At 46.8% G+C, this 12733-nt stretch overlaps 1 protein-coding gene across 1 annotated transcript; it reads right to left on the bottom strand.

Annotated features, from left to right (window-relative positions):
- Nucleotides 1-1767: 1767 nt before the first annotated feature.
- On the bottom strand, nt 1768-9549 carry LOC123049441 (uncharacterized). Its single transcript, XM_044472358.1, has 5 exons — nt 9211-9549; nt 8891-8962; nt 8739-8806; nt 8440-8633; nt 1768-2017 (listed from the first exon to the last, which is right to left on the bottom strand). The coding sequence occupies exons 1-5, from the start codon at nt 9381-9383 to the stop codon at nt 1943-1945; spliced, it is 582 nt and encodes a 193-aa protein (XP_044328293.1). The 5' UTR covers nt 9384-9549; the 3' UTR covers nt 1768-1942.
- Nucleotides 9550-12733: the final 3184 nt, after the last annotated feature.

Raw genomic sequence — 12733 nt, 5'->3', positions numbered from 1 at the left:
GAAGGCATATGATAGAATTGAGTGACCATATTTAGAAGCAATAATGCTCAAGCATGGTTTCTCTAACACATAGGTTTCTATAGTAATGAGTATGGTTAACTCTGTCACTTGTTCATTTTTATTCAATGGCAAGAAGCTTGATGAGTTCAAACCCGCCAGAGGTATTCGGTAGGGATACCGAATTTCACCCTACCTTTTCTTGTTAGCAGCAGAGGGCCTCTCAGGCCTCCTCAAATCCAGAGAGCAATTGTCTCGGCTCATTGGAATCCAAGTGGCTCCATCGGTGCCGCCTGTTAACCATTTGTTGTTTGCAGATGATAGCTTGATGTTTTTCAAGGCAAACGTTTAGGGGTGACAGAGGTGTCAAACCTTCTTCAGTCTTACTCTTAGGCTTCCGGATAGAGCATTAATAATAGTAAGTCTTTGTTGTATTTTAGAAAGGCATGCCCAACAAATGTTAGATAAGAGGTTAAAGTAATGCTCAATGTCCAAAGAAACTATGAATGAAAAATATAGGTTATGAGACCATCTTAGGAAAAGAGCGACATCAAACACTACCACACGAGATTCAAGAACAGTGTTGGTCCCACTAGGATGGTCAACACATGAGTCCCACTAAGACTCCACGACCCATGATCTACTCATCCCAAGACCCCAAGTTCAGGTGCGAAGTTGGATCTGACCTCATGGGTTCCTTTCTTTAAGGACACAACCCCTTAGGCTCATATACACATGGTCGCGAGTCAGAACATCCAACTCGACTAGTTGGTAGCTGCTTCTAGCGAAACATGTAAACTCCAAGTGTCTGATGAACCTGATCTGGCGAACCAGTACAATGTGTGTTCCTTTTGCCTCATGATATGTTGCCGGGCTCAAGGTGAATCGGTCATTCTTGATAGTGTTCAAGGACTATATTAATAACATCGTAAACACACAGAAAGATAATTCGACTTGATTGCCTCTAGGGCATATTTCCAACACACAACACTATGAATGACCATCAACCAACTACAAACCGACAGAGACCTAGCCTTCAACGATAGTGCCTCCTAGAAGGTCATGCCACAAGAGTGCCATCACTTCTTGTACCTATTAGAGGGACCTGATATTTTTCACCGGGAGGACGATTTGGAAGAGGTATGGACCCACGTTTACGCCTTCAAAATGAACATGGCACCCGAGAGCATCACTATCACCGCCGTCCATAACCTCCAGGAAAGGCTTTTGCCTTACAAGATCACAACCACCTTCCAAGGACCTACTAGCTAGAATCACCCACAAATGTGACATTCAACCGAATGGCTCGTCGTCATCACTCCCGTGTCATGCGCGGCACCTACCACAAGGTCGCCGTCGCGCTCACCACTCGGAGCAGCCATCTTGGCATCCAAAAAATGCCAGCCTCACTTATCTCCCTTCAGAGCAGCCATGTGTTATGTTCCCTTCATCTGTATTTACATGACATCCCCGTATTCACGATTTAACTTTAACCTTCAGTTTGAACAATAAATCACTTTTTTTGTAAATCGATTTATTCAACGTCGTTGTTGAGCATTATTTAACATTGTTAAAGAATCAATAATACATGGATGTGTGCATCAACCGATGCAAAGGCCAATGTCCTCTTTTTTCGAAAAAAGAAACCAGTTTGACCAATAAATACATGACTTGTTGCCATAAAAATTATACCGTTGGAATTTTTGTGTATATGAATTCAATAGTATAATATTTATGACACATAATTAAATTATGTTTCATCGATCAAATCGAATATCAAATTTGAATCTGGAAATGTGTGGGCTATTCGGTTTGTGATGGTAGTATCGAACTGGTTCACTAAAACTCCCATGTGCCAATACAGTTCAAAGTAATTTCATCTAGCCTTCTCCGATATAGTGGATGAGTTACAAACACATCTCTTTAGAGTGTACATATACATCCGCTACTTATTCTTTCCCGATCCTTTCTTCGTAAAAGACTCCACTACGGAATCCACCTCTTCCTCTATCTCATCTATCTGCGTTGAATCAAGAGAATTATAATTAGTTTCATCAATATATGAACCAAACGTCTTCACACAACAATCACCTCATGTTGTACTCAATGTACCGTTACTAATTACTAGTTGCCATCAAATGCCAGTGAGCCCAAAACAGTTCTACTTTACTTTTACACTACCATAGACAACCCCATCTATGACCTACCAAAATGCTCAAATTTTCATATAAATTTAGTCTGGATACATTGCATAATTACACAATACTATCACCTTGAACATAACCATATCATACTTAAACACTACAATGATCTAAAATGAGATAAATAAACTACTACTACTCCTCGTCGGAGGAGAGATCTATCACCGTGGTGCCAAAGCCACTAGCCTTGTGGTCATTGGTGGCTGGGCAAATTCATGACATGTCATCGGAGTCGGAGTCCACGTTGTCAAGCTAGGTGAACATTTGCTCCCTCATCATTGACAAACTCAAGGATGGGCCGTTCTCGACGACGAGGTCCAGGTTGGCGAGGAGCTCGACCATGATGACAACAGCGGCGTGCTTGACTTCAACTTGCGCCTCCGTCATATGGTGCTTCGCCTCCTTGACGAGGACGGCATGGTACTGTGTCTCTGCCTCCTTCCACAAGAAGAGGCGGATGATGCTCCACCCTCCTCCACCATGTTGGCTTGCTCCCCGCCCATGCGGGCGACTTTGAATCCAGCGGCGACGAGCTACTCCTCCACCTCCATAGTGTCATCATTCTCCTCCCCTCCTCCGAGATCGGATCCCCGTCGGTAGCTTCTAATGCCTCACCGCCGTCATGTACGTGCGGTCCTTTGTGACAAGATGGGCGCGTCGCTCAAATGAGAGGACGACGTACTATATCGGGCGACGACACAATATCCCGACCGTGCAACGACGAGTGTAGGGTGGCACGTGTTAGGCACGACAGGGACAAGCTCGAATACGGCGATGGTAACGGGGATCCTATGGGGAAAGAGTGGAAATGTTGGAGGCGGCTAGGGAGTAGGTTTTGGGGAGAGCCAGTGCCGATTTATAACCCGTGGCTGGCCAATCAGGCAACACATCGGCTGACACGCATGCTATGAATGTTTGTGGGGGGAGGGGGGATTATTTTTTCGCATGTGTGTTGGGGGGGGGGGGGGGTTGGTTCTATTTTTTTACTGAGAGTTGCTCTTCTCAGAGCAAAATCATGATGAAGAGGTATGTTTTGAGGGACGAAAAGCTAGAATTTTGATGAACTAAAAATACGAGAAGGGCTTGGTGGGGGTTACTTCCCTAATTTTTTTAGGGGATAAAGGATTATAGGCCGGAGATGCTCTTATTTGATAGGGGAGATCCCCCGAGAAGATCCCATGCCACAGATAGGGAGTATCTTTGATGGGGCTCTACCCCACTACTACATGTGTGAGGGTGGCGGTTTGGACATGTGAGGAGGGAGGCGATTACATACACAAGAGGAAATGAGGGGGATAAGTTTGCGGTCGAGAAAGTTGAGGGAAAGGAAGCCGACATGGTTAAAGAGGTGATGGAGAGAAGTGGGGCATCTAAGTCAGAGAGATAACAAAGAGAAGTGAGACAGCAGGGTCAAAGAGTGAGTAAAATAGAGGGGTTGGGTGAGCATTGGGTGGGGTTGTTGTGGAGGGGCTTAAGATGTGGTGCGGTGTGTGTTTGGTAGAGGCTAGCACTTAGAACATCTCCAACTGTTCACCAATAAGTGGTTAGTGGAGCTCTCCCAATATTTTCTTGGGGAACTCTTTCATCTCCCTCATGAAAACCATGCAGTTAGGGTGTCCCATGTAGCCATCATCGTCTTTAGAAGCCTTACAGCATCGTCGAGGTGGTGGGAAACCCGATCTCATTGATCTTGGAGATTGGGACGCTCTAGCCCTCGCTAGGGTTCATTCTATGTGTCTAGTCAATGGTGGGGAGGCGATGTCGTCATTAGTGGTGTGCAATAAATTATGCTCATTTTCTACTCATCCCAACGATGCCGATTGGCATCTGTGGAGGGTGTTGGTGCTAAAACTGGCAGGTCTCAGGTAGGGGGGCCCAAACTTGGTGCTCTGAGCTAGATGGTAACAGAAAAAGTAGGGACATAATGTTTTACCCAGGTTTAAGCCCTCTTGATGAGGTAATACATCCTACTTCTTATATATTGATTGTGATGAGGTACAAAGTACAGTATGATCTACCTCAAGATCGTATGAAGATGTTCTAAGCTCTAAAACTGCATAAGCGTGCCTCTACAGACTAAACCCCACGACTTATATAGACACCGGGGTACCTAGGGTTTACACATGGCCGATTACAATCTAGGGATAAGCATGCCAATCATCCAAATATGCTTGAAGTGTACGCTAAGCCTCCATGAGATCTTCATCTTTATTACATCGTGGACCAGGGCTATCATGGCCCATTCGTCAGTCTTCGATGGGTCGTCGACCCGGCCCATGACCGGCAGGCCGACGTGGCAAGCACTCCCTAATCCAGGACACCAACAGAGGGTGTGTTGTGCTTTCGTATGCACCATATTAGGGCCCTCTTTCTGTCTATGTCTTTCTAGGTGGTCTTCGAGGTTATGCCTCCCAATTCTGTCTGGACAAATCATGCATGGTTGTCCAACCCTCCTTGCCACTTTCTTCTCCGAAATAATGATTTTATCCTCAGTTCGGTGCCAACGGCTTCTTCGAGCTCCAACTGGCGACTTCCTAGTCGTTGTGTCAGGTGCTACCTTGGGCATCAGTCCTTGCTCACGGCACGCCATTGCCGAATGCAGGAGGAAAACAACGTTGATATATCCACTGGCCAGTATGTTATTTTCTATTCTTATAAGGATGGCCTTGTAAGGATTGAACAATTTTAATATATGACCCTAGCATTCGCAAAGAAAATGTGGGGTTTTAGGTTGGCTGCTTATGTAGCTCCCAATAAAGCCACCCTCAATACCCAACATGACATATGGGGCACACTTGTCAATTAATGGGTTACTCTCCTTCCAAAGACAACAATGGAGAACAAAGGACGATGTCGATGGTGACGACGACATCAATGGTGGTAGTGGTGGCAACCGTGGCTATAGTAGATTCGGTGGGTCAATGGTGGGCCGTGGACCACGCTGTGTTGGGGAAGGTATTTGGGTTGTAGAAAAGATGAAACACCGGTCTAGTTGTTACTGGTATTGCCAGGGTTCATTTTTTACATTGTTTGTGTCCTACACAAGTAGCGATACAGTTTAAGGGCACCTCCAAAGCAGACCCTCAAACCGCCCGCATCTGTCCGGACCGCGCGGTCCGGACATCCTTTGCCATCCAACGCGGCCCTGCATTCGTCCGCTGACCGATTCAGACGTTCTTTTTCCCGCAAACCGGAAGCAAACTAGGGGGCTTTGCAGGTGTTCAGATAGTAGCCACGTAGGACTCCGACACCCCTGGGCCACCCAAAGTCCCACCCAAAACCTCTCCCGGACCCCATCTCTCCATCCTTCCCTCTTTCTCTGCATACATTTTCTCTCTTGCCGCCGCCGCTACTCCACCACCCCGGTCGCCAGCCAAACCCTTCTCGGAACTCCGTGACCTTCGTGAGCTCCACCGCTACACTGGACACCATGCTGTTTGTCCTCCGTCGCCGCTACTCACCTCTCGTTCGTCTGCTGCGTAGGTAGAAGCCGCCCTTACGGTAGTCACTACCCCGACAAGTATTTGGTGAAATTCCCATGCTAATTTTTTGTGTCCCTTCGATTTAGATATGGAGTACATATACATGCAATACACTGAGTCATTCGATGAATCGTCCAACACGAAGGACTACACGGATGAGACGACAATGATGTAGGCGGTCCTTGCAGACATGGAGCATGCAGAAGAGCATGTTCTCAATTTCAAGGGGTTAATCAAAGGTCATTGAGTGCTCAATCAAAATAGGGTACATGGCCATTTGACGCCGATGGACGACTACTTTCCCCCCGATGCCCTATTCACTGAAAATTTTCGCCGGTGCTTTCGGATGTGAATAAATGTCTTTGATTGTCTCTACCATGGCGTCCGGTCCTTTGATGACTACTTCATCTTGAAGAAGGATGTCGTAGGAAGGATTGGATTCTTTGGTTACTGGAAGTGCACGGCTGCATTGCCGATGCTTGCATATGGCACGACTGTTGGTTCATGGGACAAATACCCAGATGTCTAAGAGCACATGCAGATGTTGGATTACGGGTTCCGGCAAAACCCTTGAGGTTCGAACTCTGGGGTGCGCACGAAGATCTCTCTCCCCCTAGCTTACGCTCTCACCACGATCTCAAAGCCTAGCTCGCCGAACTCGAAGAACAAGGTACACAAGAGTTTATACTGGTTCGGGCCATCGATGTGGTGTAATACCCTACTCCAGTGTGGTGTGGTGGATTGCCTTGTAGGCTGGGGATGAACAAGTACAAGGGAAGAACTACCTCCCGAGGAGAGGTGTTCTTGAGCTCGGCGAGCTTGTGCGTGTGTGGATGGAATGGATCTGATCCAAGATCAGTTGGGGCAAAATCAGTTGCCTCCTACAGTGGTGGCTAGTCCTATTTATAGAGGCCCGGGTCCTCTTCCCAAATGTTAGGCGGGAAGGGATCCCACAATGGCCAATTTGAAGGGGGACAGCTAGTACAAGCTATCCTGACAAAAGGTGGTCTTCGCCTGCCAAAGGCTCTGGTGGTGACGCCGTCGTGGGCTCCGCGATGACCTCCGTCCTGCCGTCCTGCTGGTCTTGGTCTCGTTGCACCGATATGGAAACCTTTGCCTGATGCCTCGGGACTCCTCTCCCGTGCCTGCTCCTTTAGCACCAAAGGGGAAACCAGTACTCTGTGCCCGCTGGCGCCCGCTTGGCCTTGGTCGTCATGGCTCACGTCACGGGAACCTCACGAGGTGCCCCTCGCCTTGATCTCTCCGCCCCTCGCGAGCCAGCCTAGTGAGGCTGCCCCTGAGGAGGTCTTGTGTCACTCGCCTCACGAGGCTTGGCCCCTCGCGAGGGTCTTGAGTGTTCGCTGGTGAAGATGGGCCATACCAGGCCGTTAGTGGAGCCACGCCGTGGGCCGCAGGCAAGCAAGTCTGGGGACCCCCGTTCCCAGAACGCCGACAGCAGAGATGCCATGGTCAGGTTTGCTACTGCCGTGGTCTCGGTGTTTGGACCTCAGTACTTGAGAGAAACAACTGTTGTAGACACCGAGAGGCTCTTGGCAATGTCCGAAGCAAGAAGGTGACTAGGTTTGCTCGGATCTCTTGACTGCATGCATTGGAGATGGAAAAACTGTCCAAAAGCTCAACAAGAGCATATTAGGTGCAGCACATGATCTCTGAATTTGGCACGCTTTCTTTGGCATGCCCGGATCTCACAATGGCATCAACGTGCTGCAACGCCATTGTTTACTAGGCTGACTGAAGGGAAAGCTTATCCTTGCGACTATACTGTCAATTGGCATGAATACAACATTAACTACTATCTTTTTGACGGTATCTATCCTCAATGGTCTATCTTTGTCAAGGCCATCTCTAACCCACTTGGTCAGCAAATGTCTCACTATGGCCAAAGACAAGAAGCAACTAGAAAGGATGTTGAGAGAGCATTTGAAGTTTTCCAGACTCGTTTTGTAGTTGTTCCTGGACCTGCTAAATAACTGGATCGAGAGACCCTTGTGAGTGATGACTTATTGTGTGATCATGCACGACATGATCATGAAGGATGAGGGTGAGGGTGCTGACACAACTCTTGAATTTGAAAACATGGGTGATTGTATCGAACTTTCAGAGCAGAATCCGGACACATTTGATGAGCTTTTTTAAATGCATCAGTAAATTCGGCATCGAGCAATTCACGAGCAACTGAAGAAAGATTTGATTGGGCATCTGGGCAGTTAAAGGGGGCATCTAGTACATATGTGCTAGTTAAATTCAAGTTTGAACTACTTTAATTTAAAAACTTTGTTGAATTATAATATTTAAACTAGAACTACTGCCACACTTGAACATTTCTAGATAAACTACGATCTGATATGCGGTCATTTTGAGCTTGTAGACTAAAAATAAAAAGATGGATGTTCACGGTTAGCTTTGGATGACTGGCTCCCGCACCCGTTTCTACGGACAGGTCCCCACTTGTCCGTGGACGGATACGATGTCCGATTTGGGGTCGGCGTTAAAGAATGCCCTAACATGCATATCTCCAACTCTATCATACTGACATGCTTAGCCTTTCAATTCTTGCATAAAGCAATGAACAACAGGCAACGTGTACCATGAGCTAGTTAAGCCAGTACAGTGACTAGTTAAGCCAGTACAGTGACACCATTAACTGCCATAATTTGAACGCGGAGGTACCACGGAATAACGGAAAGACAAACGTGGAAGTAACAAATTACTGCAGTTGGCAGTTGACTTGGCCTAACCTTATGGAGTATGTCCTCGGCTTTGTCCACATCCTTCTCGATCTCATCTGCCACGGCTTTGACACTGGATGCTGCCTTCTTGAGTCTTTCATTACCGGGAAACGCTTCAGAGACGTCGTCGGCGATTCTCTCCGCCGCCTCCGCAACCTTCTCGACCATCTCGATTGTTGCCTCTGCTGTTTGCTCCGCCTTATCTATCGTGCGTGATTTATAATACACAAAGAGAGAAGTTGAAATAAAAAACGCACACCAAGATATTAACATGTTACAAGTAGGAATATTATCTGATTTGGGTTTACCTTCCAGTGCTCTGAATCGCCAGTAAGCAGGTGCTGCAAGAAAGAAGGCACCAACAAGCCACGTGACCCTGAGAAGCTCACAGCTTGTGAACATGAGAAAGGGAAATTGATGAAACGCTACGCGGGCAATGGTGCGACTTGTCTGCACTTACCATGAAGAAAAGTCGGGTATTGGGAGATAGGCTCGTAGCAGTTCTCCGGGGTCTCCACCGACCGCTGGGATTCTGAAATAAAAACATGTGAAAATATGATACTTTGCGTAACAACCTTGTAGATCAACACGAAGTTTGTTGATACTTCTCAATCACTCATGCTATCATCGATGTACTACAAGTTAATAAGATGGGCAAATGATATATGCTAGTTCATGCGTGCTAAGAACGAGATGGTTAGAGAGAAGAGGGTGGGGAAATGATATGTTCATGCATCCCAAGAACAAGATTAGAGAGGGGGAGACATCGTATCCACATACTGTGTTGCTCTTCTTATCGGCGAGTTGATGCCCCAAGACTTCGTGGTTAAGCCGATAGGGATTCGCCGGGGACGAGCTGATGCAGATATACCAGTGCTCCGTTGTTGCCGAAAAACCTCTGGAGTGTGCGGCGCCAAGGCTTTGGAAGTAACACAATATACGAGGATCGCCATGAAATTGAAAGGAGTCACCTGGTTTCTTCGACGTTGAAGTTACTCTTCTAGAAATTTCGAACTTGTGGCAGCCTCCTTGCGTTTCTCCCGTCTGCAGAGTTCTGCTCAACTTAAAATCCAATTTATCAGTCTGCACTAACAAACCAAATAACAGGACAAAGTGAGAACTACTGGGTTTCAGGCTTATGATCTAGAGATACTAGTGTACTAGGAATCAAAGTCTTTGCGTGTCACGTGACTTACTTCGAAAAGTAAACAGAGTCATGTACTCCCTCCGCTGGGGAATACTTGCTGAAAAAAGATAAAAATGGATGCATTTAGAACTAAAATACATCTAGATATATCTATTTCCAACAAATATTTTGGAACGGAGGGAGTACATGTGTATGCGGTATGGTAGATTTTAACACAGTACAACCTGCTCACATACATGCACATACAATCATTCCTATGAACACACGCATGGACACCCTATCCTATGAGCGCCTTCGAGATATTAAGCTGACACAACATCTTGATATTGATGAAGTTACCACATGTGTGTCATAGTCGACAGGAACATATTCTTTCACTGAACGAACATCACCAAAAAGGCTGAAATAAATTCAGAAAAATGCGAGCATTAGCACCAATCCTATAATTTAAACCATGGTGGGCTGGTTGACGTGGGTCGAGGACCCGTGGCGGTTCATTAGCTGGCCACTTCGGGCAACCCATGACACATACACGGAAGATTTTGCAAGACTTGGCATACAAGATTTCTCTCCACCGACGTAGCCGACTAAGACTCATATTATCTTAGGCCTCCGATGCATTATATAAACCGAGGCTAGGCTAATCAATAGATCATTAGAATCTTACACAACGATCTCGTGGTAGATCAACCTGTACTTCATACCCCATCATATCAATACAATCAAAGCAAGGCGTAGGGTATTATCTCTTAGAGAGAGAGAGAGAGAGAGAGAGAGAGCCCGAAACTCGGTAAAACATGTGTCTCTGTTACCATAGTGCTAAGATTACCAGCTCAGGACCCCCTAACAGAGATCCGTCGGATTTAGCTCTGACACTGGTTCCACCACAAAGAACCCAATCATCGAAGCTACATAGGTTACTAGCAGCATTCAGGATACTCCTTGGCGGGGATGGCAGTTGACTCCAGGCGCGACGTCGCGACCCTTTCCCTGAGTTTCTAGAAGGTCCATGCAGCGCAGCGTGCGGTGGATCAGGGTCCTCCTAATCTAGCCGACGATGGTTGCTTGAGTCTTCTGCGTGATTTGTGTTGTGGGCTTCCATGTTTCTCCGTGAGATTTTGTTTCATGAGGTGGTCGTGCTCATTGTTGTGTATCCTTGGCAGCTAGTCTGTGTCCGTGCTTGCTCTCCGGTGAGCAGCTCTACCTTGCCGACAATGCGGCACCCTTTGATCCAGGGTGAGAAGGCATGGGCCTTTTTTGGCGGTGGTGGCGAATGGCATTGTGATGTGGTATCACCAACTAGGAGACAACAAAGGTAGGATATTCCCATGTGGCATAACATTTCCTCAAGACTTTGCCCTCCCTCTAATACGATGAAGATGGTGGAGAAGGCCGTCGACGTTATGGCTTTTGCTTCTTTGTTCGCTGCTTGTTAGCTTTCCTTCAACACTTTGTATCAGTCACATTTGGGGCTACATCCCTAGTTCTCTTTGTTTTTCTTCGGTTTATAAGTTGTGGTTAGTTGTAATCTTAGTCGGTTGATGGCTATGTTTCAAAGAAGGGGTTTATCTTGAGCCTCTGCCTTAAAAGAACATAAAGCACCCAACACTAGCAAGTTCCTGTCAACCCTCAATTTGGTTCAAACTTCAAAGTACAAAAGAAAAATCTGTTGCATACCAGCCATATTAAGTGCTTCAGAAATAAATTGATGAGGATAAAGGTAGGACACAACAAGCTAATATAAACTAAAATGAGCTTTAACTAGGTATAGTTTATTTGTTTTGTTTCTAGGAATGCATCAGTTGTACTGCCTATGCATTATGGAAGAGGGAACATCGTGTCCAGGTGATAGAAACTGTGACACACCGAAAAGAAGGACCAATCACGATTATAAGAATAAAAAAAGAGAAGAAAAGAGAAAAAGAGTGCTACATGGTCCAGTATGGATCATGATATCCTTTAACATCAAACCACATAGGCGACTACCCTCATTGCGCCACAACTTTTTCTCCACCCCTCACTGCCACCAGAGGCCTCGACTTGGCGAAGTCTGTGCGGCGACATCGACTATGACAGTGGGTGTTTCTCTTGAGGCACATGGACCGTGGCGTAGCGGGGTCTTGTAGACTGCAACGGGTGTCTCTCGACATTGCAGGGGCTGTCGGCACAACACCCTCGTGTGTCCCTGATTACGCGGTGGTTGGTTGCACTACAAAAAAAATACACTTCCGTGATGATACGTGTTCGTCACAGTAGGTCATGTTTTCTGTCATGCATGTACATCCATGACGATTTTATGACAGAATCAAGATAGTCATACCTATGCAGTCGTAGAAGTGTTCCATGACATTACCAAAATTATCATCATGGAAGTGTCCACTTCCATGACGATAAATCACGCGTCATAGAAGTGCTTTCGTCAAGGGTGACCGACACGTGGCATCCACCGTAATGGGTCGCCGTTAAGCTATCGGGTTCCGGTTTGGATCCGATAACCCGTTAACAGCCCCGACCAATGGGGATTTTCCACGTGTAAAATTCTAAATGGCCAGAGGAACCACGTGTCGGCTCACCGTTGGGACAGATGTCATCCACTCATTGGACCGAAGGCGCCTATGATACCTCGACACATGGCACGGCCCAACAGAGGCTCATTCCTGTGAAAGGCTAGCCCATTTGACTTGGTCAAAAGGTAGCGGGCCGACCCATGGAAAGCCTGTTAACGGCATGTTCGCATATAGCCCTTTTACAGCCCCCTAACTCATGGCCCGTTACGGCCTATCCGAATTAGGCCTAGTAGTGTCATCTGGGTCGTCCAATATGATTCCAGCCCATTGTAACTTCCGGCCCATGTATGGCCCATGATGTCTTTCGGCCCATATGAGGCCCTTTGTAACTCTTGGCCCATTAACGACCCGTGGTGAAACTGGCCCGTAATGAATAGTGTATCACTTTATACCCATTAACGGACCATTATTCCATTGGGCCGTTTCCAGCCCGTGTTATCTTTCGGCCTTCTTAGGGCCCATTTATTCTTGGGCTCTTTCCAGCATTCGGTTACTTACAGCCCGTTACTGGCCTTTTCTGCTTGTGGGCCAAATTCAACCCGTGGTTACAGTCGGCCCGTTTGTGTCCTGTTAATCAGTTGGGCCGTTT

This window comes from Triticum aestivum, chromosome 2D, assembly GCF_018294505.1.
Source record: "Triticum aestivum cultivar Chinese Spring chromosome 2D, IWGSC CS RefSeq v2.1, whole genome shotgun sequence".
NCBI lineage: Eukaryota > Viridiplantae > Streptophyta > Magnoliopsida > Poales > Poaceae > Triticum > Triticum aestivum.
This window is presented reverse-complemented; position numbering and strand designations above follow the sequence as displayed.